Source organism: Mastigoproctus giganteus, chromosome 5 (genome assembly GCF_048544385.1).
Source record: "Mastigoproctus giganteus isolate SK-2022 chromosome 5, ASM4854438v1, whole genome shotgun sequence".
Lineage (NCBI taxonomy): Eukaryota > Metazoa > Arthropoda > Arachnida > Uropygi > Thelyphonidae > Mastigoproctus > Mastigoproctus giganteus.
The window spans coordinates 171,350,060-171,373,271 of record NC_143579.1 but is presented as its reverse complement, the minus strand read 5'-3'; the positions used below and the strand labels follow the sequence as shown (position 1 = coordinate 171,373,271).

At 38.7% G+C, this 23,212-nt stretch overlaps 1 protein-coding gene across 1 annotated transcript in view; it reads left to right on the top strand.

The window, feature by feature from the left end:
- The window catches only part of MED17 (mediator complex subunit 17), a 206,542-nt gene that overhangs the window by 160,010 nt on the left and 23,320 nt on the right, over positions 1-23,212 (top strand). Inside the window, exon 12 of the mRNA XM_090373520.1 lies at positions 3,128-3,242. Within this exon, the coding sequence (XP_090229646.1) occupies positions 3,128-3,242 (115 nt within the window). The remainder of the gene's footprint in view (positions 1-3,127; positions 3,243-23,212) is intronic.

Here is a 23,212-nt window from a genome sequence, read left to right as displayed (position 1 = left end):
TTTGGGGATGGGGGGGCTATACAATAGTGCACTGGCATTCTGCTTGTTGCATTACTCTATTTACAGATTGTCTTGTATTCACTGAACCATAATTTGATAAGTGTCTCTTGATTTGCAAAAAAGTCAAAATTATTCTAATATTTCTTTTGTTTTTTTTTAAAATCTATCTTTTTATAAAGTTATTGAGAATTAAAAAAACTAGGAGGTAGATTATATTTCTCATTCCACCCTAAACCCTCATCATTTATCTAAACTATAGCTCTCCCGAGTATGTGTAGAGGATGTATCGGATAAAAATTGAACATATTGCAACTATAAGTTGTAAACTTATAGTAATTAGGCTTAAAGTGGAGAACTTTCTTCTTATCCAAATGTTAGGCAGGCCTTCTGGTCTCTTACCAAAGAGAGGACCAAAAGGCTTGATTACTACTACTGTCCACCCATACTTTCACCTCTATTACATCATGATGTTTATATTGCAATAATGTCTGAAGGTAAAGTTGACATATTATCATCTTATTCTAACTCTTTCATCAATGATTTTGGTAAATCTTTTCCTATCTTTGTAAACATGTCCTGTTCAGTGCCTTAGCTTTCTGACAGAAACACATAAAATAACTATGTAAAAACTTTAATGCTGAGAAGTTTCCATGTCCAGATGGCATTTATTTTTTTCTCACACACATTCTTCCTCTTAGTCCTTGAGGCTGTCACAGGCGTTCTCTCAAGTATGCCAATCTAAAGGCTTTCTACATGGGAGTCTAAAACACTGATGGAACTGATATTCAGGTGACACTCAAGTGAAGTCGGCCTAATTTCAGTGAAGTCCGGTCAGTCTGTGACAATAAAAATCCTTTGCTTGCACCTTCACGGTGGCAGAACTGTTAGTAACTTTGGGTTTAACCACCATGTGCAAGTCCTGAAATACGGCACCCAGCATACTGGAAGTGACCAACCAGGTGCAAACCAAATTAAGCAGGGGTCAAGGTGTGGCACCCACACCACACAGAGGAATGCTGCCCCCTCTGTGTTACCAGGCAATACTAGGTGGTAAATACTCTCATTAATTGGTGCAATATCACCTTTGATTAGTGGAGGCTTGAAGTGATGGAACCCATGTTTAGTCTCCAGAGCAATACTCTGGCAACCCTCCCATCTCTTCCATCATGCAGTATGATTGAGGTCTTTTGAAGTTATGATGGACATCATGGTTAAATTCAGTCTTCCTTACATTTCAAGGGTACAACTCTAAAGTGGTGTTTGCAGGTCGGCTGCTACATAGTCCACCAGATGAACCTATTGGTAACTATCTAGGGAGCTTTTGGATCAGTTAATGCATAATCTCGCTGCTACTCTGCCAGGTATTGACTGGGGGAGTTCGAGTAGTTTGTTTATGGGGCATTGTCGAAGCCACATTATGTCAAGGAGCTGGGAGCATGGCAATTCTTGCCGTGTGTTGCCATATCCAAAAATTTCATTACTTCATACAGCACGTCCTCTCCACCTTTCTTTTTTTATTACTGGATACATTATGAATTGACAGATTAATAGAAAAACTTATTTGCGAAAAGATCTAAACCTCCCAAATACTTCCTCATTCATTTCACAGATATACGTGGTCTCAGTTCCAATCCCAATTATGTCCATTTCCACTTACAGTCTGCCAAACTATATGTACTTTTTTTTGGCAGAATCCATTATTGATTGATTCAACCACTACTCATCTTAATTGTCCAAATTATTCACTGTATAATTCCTTTCGCTTTAAAGGTGATGCTTGTGCATCCGTTCTGATATTCCCTTCCTGAGACTTTGTAATTTGTATTCTCTCTTTCGATACCATATACAAAGCAAATACAGAATATATAGATGACGGACTCTCAAGCCGTTCCCTTCTCACTGCAAGAGCGTGACTCTCCCTATCAAAAATAAACATCAAAAAATGTCCGGAGATGGATCATATAGAATACGCATTCATAATCAGATTCTGCAAAGTGAAGCCACATAATCTTTTGCTCCTATATAACAAATGTCTGGAAAATTCCCACTTCCCACAGGCTTGGAAAGTAGCCATGCTTCGTCTTATTCCAAAACCCAGCAGATTACTGACAGACCCCCGCTCATATAGACCAATTGCGCTACTAGCCAACCTCAGGAAAATGCTCGAGCGACTTATTACTGTTTGCATCACCCTCTGGTTTGAAATCAAAAACCTTATTTCACCAGCCCAATACAGATTCATGAAGGGGAGGTCTTGTGAAGATGCCCTCACTGATCTAGTTCTCCACCTGGAGATGCTCGGGCTAAGTGCGAGTTAGCACTATTTTTCGACTTCGAGGAGGCTTTCGGTGATGTCTGATATGATCTGTCACAAACAGATCAATTGTAATTAGATCGTAACACCTCCAAGTCCAAAAGACCATCCATCGGGGGTGACCCCAGGGCTCTGTGCTGGGGCCCCCCGATTTGGAACCTGGTTCTCCAAGACTGGCTGAGTTACACATTTCAAAAAACAAAGGTTATAGCATTCGCCGACAATCTGACCATTGTTGTTTCTAGAAAATCATGCACGGCATATATAGAACAAGCAGCCCAAACAGTCCTCACTAGTCTAATATCATGGACCACACTGAATAAACTCGAGATCAACCCAACAAAATCCAGCATGATGGTGTTTAAAACCAGATTAGATCTGAGAAGGCCCCCTCAGGTCAAAATTAACAGAATTCGACTCTCCTTACTCCCGCACCTGCAGCATGTCCACAGCAAAATGAATACATTCTCTGCATCTAAATATGCTTTCATGTTTTTGGGGAAGAGATAAAGAACTGTCAACCAAAGAATTCTCTTTCTTGCTGAGTGGAAAGGTTTAGAATAAAATAGGTTTAAAGAGGTCTTTTTCAAACTCAGTGCCAAATTGTCAAGGCCTTATACACCTCAATCCGATCCTCCTTAGAGATTTTGGTATTTTCCCTTTCAGATACCCCAGATTTTCATTTCACATTTTAGACCAGTCTTCTTTACATTTGGTACTGTACTGATGCATCATGACTTGATCTATCTTTAGGATAATCCTAAAGAGCCAAATGTAAATTATCTAAATAAACCTGTGAATTTTTTTTTTTAGAACTCCTCTAGTTATACATGTGGGAGAAAGAACATTGAAAGCAATATGTAGAGATGGAAGAGTAATGAATTTGTCTTATGAACCACAGGAACTACAGTACTTGCTTATGTGTCAAGTAGGTAAAAGTAAACATAAATTTTAATATTTGATTAAATAATAGTGCAGTTTATGTTAACGAAGTATTCCTTCTAATATACTATTTGATAATAATTATGAAATTGAAGTAGTTAAAACATAAAAAATACCACTGAGCTTGCTTATGACAGTTTCTCCTTCTTGGTACTCTTAATTTTTATGTACTAGTGGCATGTGATACAAGAAAGCAAGTGTATGAGCTTATGCAGCATCAGCAAAAAAAAAAAAAAAAATCACACCATTCCCTCCAAATGCCTGTCCAGTTCCTGCTTAAATTTATTCAAACTATCAACTTCCACAATGACAGATGGAAGTTTGTTCCAGCAATTAACCACCTGCTGGCTAAAGGTAAATTTCTGCACATCTATTCTACATCTGTCTTTTCTTAATTTGAATTTATGCCCCCCTTAGGTTCATAATTTGAACGAGTGGAAGGATCCCATCAGAATTCAGCATGCTCAACCCATTCAAGGCCTTATACACCTCAATGGGATCATCGTGCAGGTGCCTAGTCTCCAGCCGCTGCAATTTGCAAAACTTAAGCCTCTCTTGGTAAGAAGATCCCTTCATTCCCCTCACCAATCTTGCTGCTCTTCTCTGTGCACGCTCAAGCAAGTCTACATCCTTCCAAAAATGAGGCCTCCAGACCTGTACACAGTACTCAAGGCATAGCTTGACCATTGCCTTATACAGAGGGAAAATCCCCTCCTTTTCCCTGCTAGAAAAATTCCTATATATCATTGACAAAACCCCATGACCTGCACTGGCAGCCTGTCTGCATTGTTCAGAAAGCTTCATATCTGACTGCACAATTACTCCCAGGTCTTTTTTCATTTTCTACCACCTTAAGTGTAGTAACACACAGTTGGTACGTTTCTCTGGGGTTACTTCAACCCATATGCAGTAATTTGCATTTGTCAAGGTTAAACTTCAGTTGCCACTTCTTAGCCCACCTGCCCAAATTTTCTAGATCTTATTGCAGTAGCACAGTGCCATTAACAACCCTGCCAACCTTTGTATCATCTGCAAACTTCGACACTAAGCCTGATATACCTTCATCAATGTCATTGATAAATATACAAAACAACAGTGGACCCAACACCGAACCCTGTGCGACTCCACTAATAACATTAGTCCACTAAGAGCAGCACTCAATGATTACCACCCTCAGTCTTCTCCCACTCAACCAACCTTTTATCCATTGTAGCAACTTACCCTTAATACCATTATGCTTCAATTTATACAATAGTCTTCCATGTGCAACAGTGTCAAAAGCTTTCCTGAAATCCAAATATATGATATCAAAATTATTTTTTGCATCCAGTTCCTTTGTAACCACATCATAATATCCTATCAAATTTATTTGTCAGACAAGACTTTCCCTTAACAAACCAGTGACTCCATTATTTTACCCGGAACAGAAGTTAAACTAACTGGTTTGTAATTACTTGTGTCACCCTTCGATCCCCCTTTGTGAATTGGGGATACATTTGCACATCTCCAGTCCGTGGGGACCTCCCCTGAGTCCAAGGATGCTCTCATAATTATGGCTAAGGGTTTGCTTAGTTACTTTGCTGCCTCCTTTAATATAACTGGATAGATCCCATCCACCCCAGGTGCCTTTCTTATGTTTAACTTCAACAATTTCTCCTCCACTTTGCTCTCAGTTATTACAAAATCATTAAGCACACTGCTACAATTTGATAACCTTCTGCCATTTTCAAACCTTAATAACTCCTCATGTGTGAATGTAGATGCAAAATACTCATTCAGTTTGTTTGCTATCTGAGCAGGATCATCAACAGTCAAACCAGCAATATCAAGTGGATCAATCAGATTCATCCCCTTCCTTTTAGAGTTTATATAAGTAAAGAAATCATAGCTGTTTTTCTTAGCATCCTTTGCCAAAGATTTCTCGTAATCTGCCTTCGCCTGCCTAACCTCCTTTGTGACCTGATTACAGACTATCTTATATCTGCCATAGGCTTCTGAGTCACTTGATAATTTATATGCATCCCATGCCTTTTTCTTCTCTGTCACAAGTCTCATTAGTTCATTTGATAACCATTTAGGCCTAAACCTTGAACAATATTTCTTAATAGGTATGAAACTTTTAGTAGCTTCCACGATTAATTCCTTGAATGCTTCCCACTTAGAATTTACTGTTGGTAACATCGTCAGTTTATCCCACTGTACAGAATTTAAAAACTGTCTGAGACCACTGTACTCACCTTTACGGAAGCAAAAACCCTTTCCTTTACCCCTGATGGTAATTATATCTTTAAGTAAATCCCACATCAGTACACTGTGATCACTGCTACATAGTGGTTCCTTTATCTGCAAATTCTTAATACATGAATGATCACTGCTGATAACCAGATCAAGAATATTGTCCTCTCTGTTTCCTCTTGAACATAACATGTTGCTGCAGAAAATAGTCATCCAATAAATCCACAAGTCTGTGGATTTATTATTTTATTTTTGTTTTAGCAGTGCTTATGTCACACCAAACTGATTCAACAGTGCACCCATCTATAGTTCATCTATATCAACTGGATGCACTTCTTTTGATTTTGTTTTTCTTAATTAACAGCATGACACCACCTCCCTTCCTATCCTGTCTATCCTTTCTGTACACATTGTACTCCCCAAATTTCAATTCTGCATTCCTAATATCAGTGTGACATCACGTCTCTGATATCCCAACAATATCCGCCTTTGATGTCTTGACCAAAACTTCAAATTCATTAAATTTTTTTGCTATACTTCTAGCATTTGTATACATGCAAACATACATGCACTTATTCCTGTTCCTAGTTACCCTGACATATCCCATATACCCACCTGTTTCACGATGACTGCCATCAGTCCCTGAAACCCGCAGCATCCCTTGCTCTGGGTCGCTACTTATTCTAATAGAAGTTGTGCAAGAATCACCTTCACCTCTGCCTGCGGCTACCTTTAACCTTTTAGTCTGTGAATCCCCCCCCCAAGCTAGCAGTTTTCCGACCCACCTAACACTGCCTCGATAGCATCAGCAAATATTCTTGCACCCTTTCTATTTAAGTGTATCTCATCCCTGTAGAAGCAGTCTCTCCTGTTAACAAGCACAGACCATGCTGAAAAAAATTCTACCCTTTGAGCCTTGCACATTCCCTCCAGGGCCAAATTTATTGACAAGGCTCTCATCATGTACTCCTTCCTATCGTGTCTGGGCAGAATTGCAGACACTTTCAAATTTAACCCTAATTCACGACTTTTTTTGCAACATTGACCTGTACTTGTTAAGTACGGGTCAATGTTGTAAGTAAATCTGCAGATCTCCTACTCTTAATGTCATTGGTGCCAAAGTTTACAACAATATCACCTTTTGTGCCCTTAAAAGATGATATATGCTTTACAACGTCATCAACTCTTGCACCTGGCAGACATACCCTGGTCCTGTTCCATCTATCCGTTTTACACAATATATTCCCCGTCTTCCTGACAATAATGTCACCAACAATAACTAGTTCCTTTGGGACCAGTGCATTCTGCCTTGGAGATTGCTGCTGTGTTGCCTGATGCGCCCAGGAGTGAGCTCTGGCGTTGAGTTGGGCAGCTGAGAGCTTGACGGGCCCTCATATTAATTTCTTCGAGGGCATCTACCGTACACCTCAAGCTCTCATAAATGCCCAGTAGAACGCTGAGTTGATGCCTAATTTCTAGACACTCTCTGCACCTGGTACACACAAAGACATCCTCCTTGGCTAGATCATGTTCTGTTCCAGAGAGTTCGGCAGACATTTCACAAGTTGCACATTTTTTTAGGCTGTGATGCGTTGGAGAATCACCCCCCTCAGTTCTCCCCTGAGTCACAGCATTCCTGCCACTTTGTGCCCATTGCTTTGCTGCTCTAGTCTGAGGCATGATATTTTAAATTAATAAGATCAATAAATTTAATTAATCAATTGTCAATACTACGCTATATAATTATATGTTAGAGCTATCTAGTTACCGCAATTAAAAATTTGAATTCCCTACTACTCTATATAAAAACAATGGCTGCAAGATTCAAACGAAATAACGGTTTTACATGTATCAAGTAGTAATTTACAAAAACTCTTTTATCTAAATTAAAAATAAAAATAATCAGCATAACTATAACTATAAGACTACGTATAAAGTACAATATAAAATAAAAAGGCAAACACTTATTGCTTTTTTGGAGCCTGTAATTCACAGCTGTAATTTTTAAAGAGAGTCAGCGCCCTCTCAATGTAATTAAATGATACTCCATTTTATTTTACTAACATATTCCTTGAATCTCACTTCTCAGTCACCTCATACACCATTATTTCTCGTGCAGATATAATGCTTTTAGGCTGTAATAGCTGCAGAAAATAATCATCCAATCAGTCCACAAAAGTCTGTGGATTTATTATTTTATTTTTGTTTTAGCAGTGCTTATGTCACACCAAACTGATTCTACAGTGCACTGTTCATCTGTATCAACTGGATGCACTTCTTTTGATTTTATGTTTTTCTTAATTAACAGCATGACACCACCTCCCTTCCTATCCTGTCTATCCTTTCTGTACACATTGTACTCCTGATAGCATAGCTGTTACTATTGCATAGCCTTAATTAGAGTGCCATATTCAGTAGCAGATGAGGAGACCAGGGAAGAAGAGATATCTGGAAAGAGGTCACATTAAATAGATAAGCAGAAACTATTCCACTTGTTGTTTTTGATTGAGTATAAGCTTGTTAATTATATTTTTCCCTTACAGTTAACAAAGAGTGTACAAAACAATAGGTGGAATAGGATCGGGGTATGTCTCCAAGGGCAAAAGTTGATTACGTTGTAGAGCAGATATCATCTTTTAAGGGGACAAAAGGTGATATCGCTGTATATGTTAGCACTAATGACATTAAGTGTAAGTGATCTGCAGATTTACTAAGGAAATACAGGTCAATGTTGAAAACAAGTCGCAAGTTAGGTTAAGTTTGAAAATGTCTGCAATCCTGCCCCGACACGATAGGAGGGAGTATATGATGAGAGCCTTGTCAATCAATTCGGCCCTGGAGAGATTGTGCAGGGCTCATGGCGTAGAATTTTTCTCAGTGTGGTCTGTGCTTCTTAACAGGAGAGATTGCTTCTGCAGGTATGGGATACACTTAAATAGAAGGAGTGCAAGAAAATTTTCAGATGCTATTGAGGCAATGTTAGGTGGGTCGGAAAACTGCTATCTTTGGGGGATTTGCAAACTAATAGACTAACAGTAGCTGCAACAGAGGTGGAAATAATGCTTGCACTGCTTCTATTGGAATGAGCACAGCCTGGAAAGCTAGTTACTTGGGATTTCAGGAACTGCTAGGAGTCATGAAACAAGTAAATACATGGACTGTGTTAGAGTAACTAAGAGTAAAAACATGTGCATGTATACTTGCATGTACACCAATGCTAGGATCACAGGGTAAATAAATTTGACGAGTTTTAAGTGCTGGTAAAGACATCCAATGTGGATATTGTTGGGATATCAGAGACGTGGTGGCTCTCAGATATAAGGGATGTAGAATTGGAATTTGGGGATAGACAGGATAATATGGGAGGAGAAGTTATGCTATTAGTTAAGAAACATAAAATCTAAGGAAGTGCATACAGTTGACATAGATGGACAGTGCAATGTTGAGTTGGTTTGGTGTGACATAAGCACTGGGAAAGTAAAAATGAGGGTAGGCGTTTGTTATAGGCCTAATGACTCTGATGAGTACAATGAGCAATTATACAGAGAAATGGAGTTGGCATGTAAATCAGAATGTCTTATAATGGGGGATTTTAACTTCCCAAATTTGGGTTGGTCACGCGCACACTTTTGTGGATTTATTGGATGATTGTTTTCTACAGTAGCATGTTAGAGAGGCAACAAGAAGGAGTAACACTCTTGATCTGATTATCAGCAGTGATTATTCATGCATTAAGAATTTACAGGTATAGGAACCACTAGATGGCAGTGATCACAGTGTACTGATGTGGGATTTGTTTAAAGATATAACTGCCATCGGGGGTAAAGGGAAGGGTTTTTGCTTTCATAAAGGTGACTACAGTGGTCTCAGAGATTTTTTAAGTTCTATACAGTGGGACCAACAGCAAAGTCTAAATGGGAAGCATTCAAGGAAGTAATTTTGGAAGCTACTAGGCTTTTTGTTCCAACTAAAAAATATTGCTCTATGTTTAGGCCCAAATGCATGTCGGATGAACTAATGAGAATCGTGGAAGAGAAGAAAAATGCATGGTATGCACATAAATTGTTGGGCGATACAGAAGCTTATGGTAGATACAAGCTAGTCTGAAAATTCTTCGGCAGAGAATGCAAAGAAAAACAGCAAAGACTTTACTTATATAAACTCTGAAAGGAAGGGGATGAATCAGATTGGTCCACTTGATATCAGTGGTTTGACTGTAGGTGATCATTCTCAGGAATGAATATTTTGCAAATGCATTCACATGTGAGGAGTTACTCAAAGAGGAGAGGACCAGATGTGTATCAAATTCTAACAGGGAGTTAAATAATTTTGTAAAAACAGAGCAAAGTGGAGGAGAAACCGTTGAAGTTAAAAATAAGAAAGGCACTGGGGTGGATAAGATCTGTCCAGTTATATTCAAGACAGTAGTATATTAAAGGAAGTGGCAAAGGAAGTAAGCAAATCCTTAGCCACAATTATAGGAACACCCTTGGAGTCGGGGGAAGTCCCCACAGACTGAAGATGTGCAAATGTGTCTCCAATTCACAAAGGGGGATCAAAGGGTAGTAGTAGTAGTGGCATGTGATGCAAGAAAGCAAGTGTATGAGCTTATGCAGCATGAGCCAAAAAAAAAAAAAAAATCACACCAGTTCCTCCTTAAATTTATTCAACCTATCAACTTCCACAATGATAGATGGAAGTTTGTTCCAGCAATTAACCACCCACTGGCTAAAGGTAAATTTCCACACATCTGTTCTACATCTGTCTTTTCTTAATTTGAATTTATGCCCCCTTAGATTCGTAATCTTGAACAAGTGGTAGAATCCCATCAGAATTCAGTGTGCTCAACCCATTCAAGGCCATATACACCTCAGTCAGATCACCTCGCAGGTGCCTAGTCTCTAGCTGCTGCAATTTGTAGAACTGAAGCCTTTGTTGGTAAGAGGATCCCTTCATTCCCCTCATCAATCTTGCTACCTTTTTCTGTACACACTCAAGCAAATCTACATCCTTCTTAAAATGAGGCCTCCAGACCTGTATGCAGTACTCAAGGCATGCCCTGACCATTGCCTTATACAGCGGGACAGTCACCTCCTTTTCCCTGCTAGCGAAATTCCTGTATTTCATTGACAAAAACCCCATAACCTGCCCTGGCAGCCTGTCTGCATTGCTCAGAAAACTTCATATCTGACTGCACAATTACTCCCAGGTCCTTATTCATTTTCTACCACCTTAAGTGTAGTACCACACAGTTGGTACATTTCTCTGAGGTTACTTCTACCCATATGCAGTACTTTGCATTTGTCAATGTTAAACTTCAGTTGCCACTTCTCAGCCCATCTGCCCAAATTTTCTAGATGCTGTTGCAGTAGCACAGTGCCATTACTGTCATTAAAAACCCTGCCAACCTTTGTATCATCTGCAAACTTTGACACCAAGCCTGATATAACTTTATCAATATCATTGATAAATATACAAAACAACAGTGGACCCAACACCGAACTCTGTTGGACTCCACTAATAACATTAGTCCACGAAGAGCAGCACCCTTTGATTACCACTCTGTCTTCTCTCACTCAACCATCCTTTTATCCATTATAGCAACTTACCCTTAATACCATTCTGGTCCAATTTGTACAGTAGTCTTTCATGCGCAACAGTGTCAAAAGCTTTTCTGAAATCCAAATATATGATATCAAAATTATTTTTTGCATCCAGTTCCTTTGTAACCACATCATAATACCCAATCAAATTTGTCAGACAAGACTTTCCCTTAACAAACCCATGCTGTGTCTGAATTATTGCTGCAGTCTTATCTAGATGATCCTGTAATGCATCTTTAACCAGTGACTCCATTGTTTTACCCGGAACAGAAGTTAAACAAACTGGTCTGTAATTACTTGTGTCATCCTTCGATTCCCCCCCCTTTGTGAATTGGGGATACATTTGCACATCTCCAGTCTGTGGGGACCGCCCTTGAATCCAAGGATGCTCTCATAATTATGGCTAAGGGTTTGCTTACTTCCATTGCTGCCTCTTTTAATATAACTGTATAGATCCCATCCACCCCAGGTGCCTTTCTTATGTTTAACTTCAACAATTTCTCCTCCACTTTGTTCTCAGTTATTACAAAATCATTAAGCACCCCGCTACAATTTGATAAACTTCTGCCATTTTCAAACCTTAATAACTCCTCATGTGTGAATGTAGATGCAAAATACTCATTCAGTTTGTTTGCTATCTGAACAGGATCATCAACAGTCAAACCACCAATATCAAGTGGACCAATCAGATTCACCCCTTCCTTTTAGAGTTTATATAAGTAAAGAAATCCTTGCTGGTTTTCTTAGCATCCTTTGCCAAAGATTTCTCGTAATCTGTCTTCACCTGCCTAACCTCCTTTGACTTGATTACAGACTAGCTTATATCTACCATAGGTTTCTGTGTCGCCTGATAATTTATATGCATCCAATGCATTTTACTTCTCTGCCACGAGTCTCATTAGTTCATTTGAAAACCATTTAGGCCTAAACCTTGAACAATATTTCTTAATAGGTATGAAACTTTTAGTAGCTTCCACGATTAATTCCTTGAATGCTTCCCACTTAGAATTTACTGTTAGTAACATCATCAGTTGATCCCACTGTACAGAATTTAAAAACTCTCTGAGACCACTTTACTCAAATTTATGGTAGCAAAAACCATTTCCTTTACCATTGATGGTAATTATATCTTTAAGCAAATCCCACATCAGTACACTGTGATCACTGACACTTAGTGGTTCCTTTATCTGCAAATTCTTAATACACGAATGATCACTGCTGATTACCAGGTCAAGAGTATTACCCTCTCTGGTTGCCTCTCGAGCATGCTGCTGCAGAAAACAATCATCCAATAAATCCACAAATGTCTTACTAGTGTGCGAGTGACCAAACCACAAGTTCCAGTCAATATCTGGGAAGTTAAAATCCCCCATTATAAGACATTCTGATTTACTAGCCTACTGTATTTCTCTGTACAAATGTTCACTGTACTCATTCGAGTCATTATGCCTATAACACACTCCTACTCTTATTTTTGCTTTCGCAGTGTTTATGTCACACCAAACTGACTCAACGGTCCACTGTTCATCTATATCAACTGGATGCACTGCTTTTGATTTTATGTTTTTCTAAATTAACATAACACCTCCTCCCTTCCTATCCTGTCTATACTTTCTGTACACATTGTACTCCCCAAATTTCAATTCTGCTTTCCTAATATCTGTGTGACACCACGTCTCTGCTATCCCAACAATATTCGCCTTTGATGTCTTGACCAACACTTCAAAATCATCAAATTTATTTACTATACTTCTAGCATTGGTATTCATGCAAGTATACATGCACCTATTCTTATTCTTAGTTACCCAAACACATCCCATATACCCACCTGTTTCACGATGACTGCCATCAAGTAATTACAGACCTGTTAGTTTGACTTCTGTTCCAGGGAAAATAATGGAGTCACTGGTTAAAGATGCATTGCAGGATCATCTAGAGAAGAAAGCAGTAATAATTCAGACAAAAGCATATGTTTCTCAAGGGGAAGTCTTGTCTGACCAATTTGATTGGATACTATGAGGTCTCAAAGTAACTGGATGCAAAAAATAATTTAATAACATATACTTGATTTCAGGAAAGATTTTGATACCATTGCACATAGAAGACTACTGTACAAATTGTAGCAGCATGGCATTAAGGGCAAGTTGCAACAATGAATAAAAGGATGGTTGAGTGGGAGAAGACAGAGAGTGGTAATCAATGGATACTGTTTTACGTGGACTAATGTTATTAGTGGTGTCCCTCAGGGTTCGGTGTTGGGCCAACTGTTATTTTCTATATTTATCAATGATATTGATGAAGGTATATATCAAGCTTAATGTTAAAGTTTGCAGATGATTCAAATTTGGCAGGATTGTTAATAACAGTAATAACAGTATGCTGCTGCAACAGGATCTGGAAAAGTTGGATAGATGGGCTGAGAATGGCAACTGAAGTTTACCATTGACAAATGCAAAGTGCTGCATATGGGTAGCAGTAACCCCAGAGAAATGTACCAACTGTTTGTTATTACACTCAGGGAGGTGGAGAATGAAAAAGACTTCTGCTTAATTTTGTAGTCAGATATTAAGTTCTCTGAATGGTGCAGACAGACTGCCAGAGCAGGTCATGGAGTTTTGTCAACGTTATATAGGAATTTTGCTAGCAAAGACAAGGAGGTGATTATCCCTTTGTATAAGGCAATGGTTAGGCCACACCTTGAGTACTGCATACAGGTCTGGAACCCTCATTTTAGGAAGGATGTAGAGTTGCTAGAATGAGTACAGAGAAGGGCAACAAGACTGGTGAAGGGAACAAAGGGGTATTCTTATGAAGAAAGGCTTAAGTTCTGCAAATTCCAGAATCTGGAGACTTAGGCCTGCGAGGCAATCTGATTGAGGTGTATAAGGCCTTGAGTGGATTGAACAGGCTCAATGCTGATGGGATTCTTCCTATTGCTCAGATTACAAACCTGAGGGGACATTGATTCAAACTGAGGAAAGACAGTTGTAGAATAGATGGGCGAAAGTTTGTCTTTAGCTAGCGTGTAGTTGATTGCTGGACAAACTTCCATCTGTTGTTGTGGAAGTTGAGAGCTTAAATAAATTCAAGGCAGAACTCGACAAACATTAGGAATGAATGGATCAGTGAAATGGAAAGGGTTCTTTCTTTTTTTTGGCTGATGCTTATAAGCTTGCTTTCTTGCATTATGTGCTTCTACTAATGCTATACAATTAACACCTCAAAACAAGCAAAGTATATGGAATGGTCAAATCCAGGCTGCAGCCACTGCTGTTTGTTTCTTATTGTGTCAAGGCAGCTAAGGTGATGAAGTATCAGAATATTGTGTTTGTATTCTTTTGACAGTTTGCTATGCTGTGTTCAAGGCCAAGGAAAAGGTCTGATGTAAATAGAAAGAACCACTTGATACAATACATTATGCAACCCTACTCAACTTCAGGCAAAAGCAAATATCAGAAGTACCTGGAAGACATGAATAAAAATAGGTCTAGGCTCTGCTGAATTAATGTTTTCAGTCTTCACTACATTCCAGATTTTGGGAATTTGCTCAATTGTACTTGCAAAGTTTTCCACTTCTTCACTGTTATTCCTTTAGAATCTGCTATTCCACCACCTCAGCAGAAACTCTGAAAACAAGTTTATACAACTGTTGTTGGAAAAATGCACTATTTCTTCCCTCAGTGATCTTGGTTTACGTGCAATCTGTTCTCAAGTCTCAAAACCTGTCTTCTGTCTTAGGCCCATCACTAAGTCTGCTCTACTGAATAGTCCACACCGTCTTATTTTAACTAAATAGATACCTTAATAGAATCCAGCAAACCCATTATGGCCTAACTAGTAGATCCACAGTTCCCAGTCTATTATCCATCAGTATACTTATACAAGCTACTTTAAATGCTAAAAGTGAGTTTATCTTTATCTGTGCTTGTTGTGTAATCAGCATTACACAATCACATTGATTCTCATCTTCTTTCAGAGCATTATTGGGGCATTGGTGGAGTGCTCCTAGCTTTCCTAGCAATTTTACCATGAAATCTAGCCACAGCATTTCAAATCAAAAACAGTTTCACATTAAGCTTATTGATACTGGAATGTTTTCATAAGTTCAGTTTCCTGCCCAGCTTCAATTATTTCTTCATCAAAATTTAAGCATCATCTCATATACTACTGACATAAAAATCTGTATTAAATCTGGCAGACTATTTTGGCACATTGTTAATTTGAAAATAAACTCATCTAGCCTTTGAATTTCTAATAGGAAAAAGCATTTTCTTGATTAATCCTAAAGTTAATGGGGTTCCAACTTTATCTCCATCTAGCCAAAAAGATCTCTTAGGGTGATTTATGATACATCATTTTTTTCAACATCTACATTCAAAGCTTAATATGAAATTCAATAGAAAATTTTGGTTTTTAATCCATTTTGGGAATACATACACCGATGAGCCAAAACATTATGACCACCTACCTAATATGATGTTGGTCCTCCACATTCAGTCAAAACAGCTAGTACCCAGTGAGGCATGGATGCCACAAGATTTCTAAATGTGTCTCGGGTATCTGGTACCAACACGTACCAGCAGATCCTTTAACTCCTGTAAGGTCCGTGGTTGAGACACCGCAGATCGGAGTTGTTGTTCCAACACAAACCACAGATGCTCGATGGGATTGATGTCTAGGGAATTTGGAGGCCAGGGCAATACTTGGAAGTCTTCCTTGTGTTCTGCGAACCAGTCTTGAACAGTCCGGGCAGTGTGACATGGCACATTGTTCTGCTGAAAGACCTTTGCCACGAAAAGGTGTTCCTGGTCAGCAATGATGGTTAGGTATATGTATATGTATAGGGTTGTACCTAGAATGTCTGTTCAACTCTGCCTCATGTCTCTTGAAGAACAGTATCACTACAGATGGGCCAAATATGTGTGTGACATAGGTTTATGTGTGTTCTGTTGTTGTTGTTGTTGTTGTTGTATCTGGCCCCTTGGCTACCCAGAAGCATCAGTCACCTGGACAGATGATTCTGGGTATTCGTCCACACCACGGGTAGGTGGGCCAGTTCCAGTAGAGCATGTAATGTCTCAAAAGAAACTCTGCCCTATCTAGTGATGCCAAAAGGTGGGCCAGGATCCTCTGGGGGGCCCATTCCAGAGGAAAAGAAAGGAGCAAGGGGGGGGGGGAAGACACATTGGTGATAGTTTGGATAAAAAAATAAATAAATATTAATAATAATAAAAAACAGTAAATAATAATTTTTTAAAAAATAATTATTATAATAAAAAAAAGCTGGCAAAAAAACCGGATGCTGGTTGACAAAAATTGGGGGAAAAAAAAAAAGAACAGAAAAGTATTCTTCAATAAATACTCTTTATCCAAGATAATTCAGATGCGGAATTGGTGACCTTTAGGATAAGTGCAATGACAATTCTTGCATACATGAGCCATAGAAGAAAATATATCGAATTGTGATGCAATTGTGCTTAATTCATGAGTAGCCCAGCACTGCACAAAAATTTTTGAGTGTTCCCTGAAAGCACATGTTTTGTCATCCAGGATAGCAGAGAAGCAAACTATTGTCCTGCTTACACAAGTGTATTTGGTGGATTGTTTTGGTGTGCTACTCTGGCATTGATTCTCTTTTTGCAAGCAAACACCTTGGAGGCAAAGTTCTGAAGAGCTGAGAGATGGTTCTTATTCTGCAGAAGCAACCCACCCCCCGGAGAGAGAGACATGGAACGTCAGTTCGGAGCTTCGCCCTCAGATTGTTGTAGATTGCACAGTTAAAGAGCAGGTGACTCCAATCTTCTGTATGTCTGCAGCTGCAGAGATCAGTGTGTGTGATGCAAGCGAAACTGAAAAAGTTTTTGATTGAGAGAGCCATGTCCAGTTACCAGAAAGGAAGTTTCCATAGTTCAGGAGCACCAGGTTTTAACTTATTTCCCATCTGGTCTGCCAGATGCTAATTAGCTCGTTAAAGCATCTGGATTTCTCTTTTTTGGGATCTGCATTTAAATTTAGCTGGATACCAAGTAATTCTGAAGGTATTTGTTTTTTGTGTCGAAAGTAGAGGCCACAATAGATGACAAATAGATCCAACAGAAGGGACTCCTCAATAATTTGCACTGCAGCGGTGGAATACAGAGGAGCATGCTCTACTGGATGGAATTCAGTTTTAACCTCATTTTGGAATTGGTGGCCTGATGAAACCAAGCTCCTGCTGCATAGGTGACTATGGGCAGGAAAACAGCATTCTAGTAGAGAAAGGGTGACTACCTGGAGAGACTCCACTCCCCTCTGGAAATTCTAACAATTGACCCTGTGAATTTTTTGATTTTAGTACTTATGTGAATCAGATGAGGAATCGAGGACCACAATTGTCAGGTCATCGGCAAAAGCAAAAATTTTACAATTCTGGAGAGAGCGGCCCAGCCAGTCTTGAAGCACAATGTTCCACAGATAAGGGGCCCCAGGACTGAACCTTGGGGGCACCCTTGAAAGACCTTCCTGGAGACTTGGAGAAATTTTGACTTGACAATTATTGAGCGGTCAGAGAAATAGCTTTGAAATAATTTGTACATATGAATGGAGCATCTGGCAGACTGGAGTCGTTCAAGGGCGCAGCCCCGCCAGACAGTGTCGAAGTCGACCATAATAGTTAGTTCAAATTTGGATTTAGAATTTACAATGTGCCAGACAAAGTCAGACAAGGCCTTCTCGCAAAAATGACCTGGGGTGAAGCCATATTGACAGGCAGAAAAGAGATTTTGTTGTTGAAACAGAGCTGATGTATAGGTAGGTGGTAGACATCTGAGTACCCAGCACATGGATGACTGGACCCAGGGTATCCCAGCAGAATATCTCCCAAAGCATGACACTGCTGCCATCGACTTGTTTTTGTCCCACGGTGCATCCAGGCGCCATCACTTCCCAGGTAAACAACTCACACTTACCTGGCCGTCCACATGGTGCAACAGGAAACATGATTTATCGGACCAGACGACCTTCTTCCAATCACTCAAGGTTCAGTTTCGATATTTGCGTGCCCATTGTAGGTGCTGTCGCCGGTGAAGCATGGTTAACATGGGCACTTTGAACGGCCTGCAGCTATGCAGCCCCATTTTCAGCAGGGTTCGATGTACTGTGTATTGTGACACATTACTCCCGTCACCAGCATTGAAATTATCAGTGAGTTGCGCCACAGTTGCCCTTCTGTTGCACGTACCATCCAGGAGAGCCTTTGCTCACCTTGAGCATCGATGAGCCATGGTCATCCAACACATTGCCGGTGGTTCATGGGTTTCCCCTCCTTTGACCACTTCCTGTAGGTATTAACCATGGCTGACCGTGAGCACCCCACCAGCCATGCCGTTTCGGATATGCTCTGACCCAGTCGTCTGGCCATTATAATTTGTCCTTTGTCAAACTCGCTTAAGTCTGCTGCCTTTCCCATCCGAAGAACAAGAGTATCACTGATTAACAGAGCTCAGTATCAGGTGTTTTTTATATTATGTCCTGACCAATGCGCACACCGTAGTTCACCTGCAGGTGCTTCGATTTGCATAACGACTCGCTGGCCACAATGTTTTGGCTCATCGGTGTATATAAATTTAACTATTCATTCACTGAAATGTTCATTCACTCAAGGTTGTTTCAAATACATTTCGGTGAATGAATATATTAACATATAAATAAGAAATTATAAATTAAGGGCAAAGGCCTCATGCTATGAGGTAGAATGACTAACATGTAGGTTAGTGCAAAAGCATCATTTTAACGTAGCCATCTACCAAAATAGTTAAATTAATTAATTAAATTGGCATCATTTTGGTTATATCTCACATTGTGAATGCCTTCACAACAAGTTGGCATGGTATTGTACTACCTCGAATAAATAACACTTCACCAGTGGAGAAGACTACTGTTATTAATTCTCAGTGGATACCACCACCCAGACGGCATCATTTCAAAGCTTGTTGGCTTCTCTTCGGTGGGTGGGCAGGTACCCTGGTGTTGCAATAGGGACAACCTAGTTATGAAGTATAACTTCACAATATGAGAGATGCCTGATGGTGTGCAGTGATATAGACTATAAATTATTTAAAGGCAAATGCCTCATGCAAGAGGTAGAATGACTAACATGTAGGTTAGTGCAAAAGCATCATTTTAACATAGCCACCTACCAAAGTAGTTAAATTAATTAATTAAATTGGCATCGTTTTGGTTATATCTCATATTGTGAATGCCTTCATTTCAAAGCTTGTTGGCTTCTCTTCGGTGGGTGGGCAGATACCCTGGTGTTGCAATAGGGACAACCTAGTTATGAAGTATAACTTCACAATATGAGAGATGCCTGATGGTGCGCAGTGATATAGACTATAAATTATTTAAAGGCAAATGCCTCATGCAAGAGGTAGAATGACTAACGTGTAGGTTAGTGCAAAAGCATCATTTTAACATAGCCACCTACCAAAGTAGTTAAATTAATTAATTAAATTGGCATCGTTTTGGTTATATCTCATATTGTGAGATATAACCAAATTGAGTTGCCATGGTATTGTACTACCAAGCACAATATGAATAACCAAGCACAATATGAGATAAAACCAAAACGAGGCCAATTTAATTAATTAATTTAACTACTTTGGTAGATGGGTACGTTAAAATGATGCTTTTGCACTAACCTACATATTAGTCATTCTACCTCATACCATGAGGCCTTTGCCCCTTAAATAATTTATAGTCTATATCACTACACACCATCAGACATCTCTCATATTGTGAAGTTATAACTAAGTTGTTACTATTGCAACACCAGGATACCTGCCCACCCACTGAAGAGAAGCCAACAAGCTTTGAAACGGTGCCGTCTGGGTGATGGTATCCGCTGAGAATAAATAACAGTAGTCTTCTCCACTGGTGAAGTGTTATTTATTCGAGGTAGTACAATACCATGGCAACTTGTTGTGAAGGCATTCACAATATGAGAATAACCAAAACGAAGCCAATTTAATTAATTTAACTATTTTGATAGATGGCTACGTTAAAATAATGCTTTTGCACTAACCTACATGTTAGCCATTCTACCTAGTAGCATGAGGCCTTTGCCCTTAAATTATTTATAGTGTATATCACTGCACACCATCAGGCATCTCTCATATTGTGAAGTTATACTTCATAACTGGGTTGTCACTATTGCAACACCAGAGTACCTGCCCACCCACCAAAGAGAAACCAACAAGCTTTGAAATGGTGCCGCCTGGGTGGTGGTATCCACTGAGAATAAATAACAGTAGTCCTCCACTGGTGAAATGTTATTTATTCAAGGTAGTACAATACCATGGCAACTCGTGAAGGCATTCATAATATGAGATATAACCAAAATGATGCCAATTTAATTAATTAATTTAACTACTTTGGTAGATGGCTATGTTAAAATGATGCTTTTGCACTAACCTACAAATAAGAAATTAATAATGCCAATATTTATTAACCTCTTTGTTTCCAACTATGAAAATATCTTCGAAAATCAAAGGAAGACAAGATCATACCTGTCAACCATTATAGTTCAATTGGGTTTAAAAAAGCCAAAATTCTCTGGAATGCAGTACAGAAATTGTTGAAACTGGATTAAGTGATGAATAAAAAGATATAGAGGATCTTATTGTATTAAAAAATAAAATAAAAGTAACCATGAGTTTCCCCCCTCATTATGATTTCGATTTGGCAATAATTTCACTTTAGGCTTCCGATGATATGTCAAAAATATAATGCAAACGACCAGGTGGGATCATTAAGTGTCCCAGCAATGAATATTTTCTGGTTACTAAGTATATGAAATAAAACACAATACAAAGCTATATAAATATTTATTGGTAGAAATAACACACAAAAAATTAAATCGAACGCAGTTGCTAAGTTAAATACTGGTAACGACATAGTTCTGTAACATTAACTAGTTTCAGTAGATATGCATTCCACTGAATTGAAATTACTTGTTCTGGTTATTGCTTGATTGGCATATTGTTGACTTTATTACAGTGGCATGGTTCCTGCAAACAAACCAATTATACTTACTACATTTTTTCATGGTTTTCTTATCAAGATTCAGTGGGCACGCAATACAGCGACTGTGTTTTGCACCATTTCCAGGTGGTTTTTTTTTTTTTTTTTTTTTTTTTTTGCCCACATGGTTCTTGTTTTTTCTTGGCGTTCTCAGTTTCCAAAATCATATTAATAGCATTTTTAATGTATTTGGGTAGCCGTTCTTGAGAATGTGCAGCTATTAGCAGTTTTACCAAATTCATTCCTAATTCTTCAAGGAATGAGCATCTTCTAAAAGTTTTACCTCTTTCGTAATCTTCTTATTTCTTTGTGTACAGGACAAATCCATCTACTGATGCCAAATTCAGAATTTGGAAAAATATCACCAATGGCCAATGTTTAGCATTACTAGAGCATGTATATTCTCTTACTATGCGATCCAAAGTGTTTACAGCCCTTTTGCGCTTATTATAGTCTAGTATCACTTGGAGTTTGAAATCAGTTGTTTCATCTGATATATTCAAATCAAAGTGCTTAGTAAGACTATGCTCCTATTTTTCTTAGGAACATAGGAAATCATCATGGCATCCTTAGTAAATACAACATTAGTTGAGCGCACTGAACGGTTTCTATTTGGGATTGAAATTCTCGAGGAACCTCTGTTTGATTAAGCCGCATAGTTCTGTTTAGTGTTTTACCCTGCTTCAATAATTCTTATGCAAGAGCAAGAGATGTAAAGAGGTTATTGGTGGTAACTCCATGTTTCTTTTCATGTGCACCATCTATCATTCCAGTATAAATTTTCATATTCCAGCAATAAGGATCTTCTACATTACATAAGGTCCATATCTTTATCCCATACATGTCTGATTTGGATTTCATATAAACACGAAATGGACACCGGCCATGGAGTGGGACAAGCTGCTCGTTAGTGCATAAGTCGCCACCAGGAATATATCCTCAATCACTGCTAAATTATTCTCTTCTCGCTATTGTGGTCGAGTCTCTATATTGTCAAATCTAATGAACCTGAACAAATCCTTCATTCTAATGCGTGACACGGTTGCAGAAATCATGTCAGGAACCCATTCTAGAATGGGTTCCTGACATGATTTGAGTGAACCAGCAATAATCAACAGGCCTACAAATGCTCTCATTTCTACACAACTTACATCCTTCCATTCATCACCTTTAAGAGAGATAACTTTCCAATTGGTTTCTTGAATAAGTCAAATGCTTCTATGGGTGTCGTAATCTTCTCGCTATAACTTGTAAGTCCAGGTTTTTTGTTCAATATGTTTGTTGCAAGATGTCTTTTTGCAGATGGTTGATTTTTTGACCACCGAGTGCCATCTTTAGTCGGTTGTATTTGCAGAATTATTATTTTCACTGCCGTCATCAGATAATTCATTACAAGCATGTGCAAAATTATCTCTTTCACTGTCTTGGTCAGATGAATCGCTAATTTGTTGCCTTGGCTTTGGGAAATGTCTTCCAATAACACATCTTCATCTTCCCACAATTTCAGTTCATCAGGAATATCCTCAAACTCTTTGTTTACTAACTTTTCAAGTTCGGCTTTGGTGAGATAGTTACGCAACATCGTATAGCTATGGACTGCCGAAATCAAGCAAGCGAGAATATTACGCTGTGAGCAACAGAGCAAACAAAACTTGCACAAATGAATAATTGTACTCTATATTGGTTAACAATGTTATAACATTGACAACCACGTGGGGTCACTAAGTGACCCCAATCAAGAAATTATTTTTTCTAAGTTAGGTAGTGAAATTTTTTAAGCAATTACCCCATAGAGATCTGGACAAAGGTGAAAAACTCGAAAAAAAAATAACAAAGGCTCTAAGACGTTAATTGAGAAAAATATTGTAAAAAAAAAGTAGCATTGGGGTCACTATGTGACCCCTCCTAGTCATCAGAAGGTTAATGTTGAGCATTTGAGTCAAAATAAAATAAGTAATTAATATTTAAGTCCATTTTATTAAACTGAATAGAAATTTTTTATTTTTACAATTTTCTAAAAAAAAGTCAAAATTCTGGCAAAAAATGGCATCATAGAACC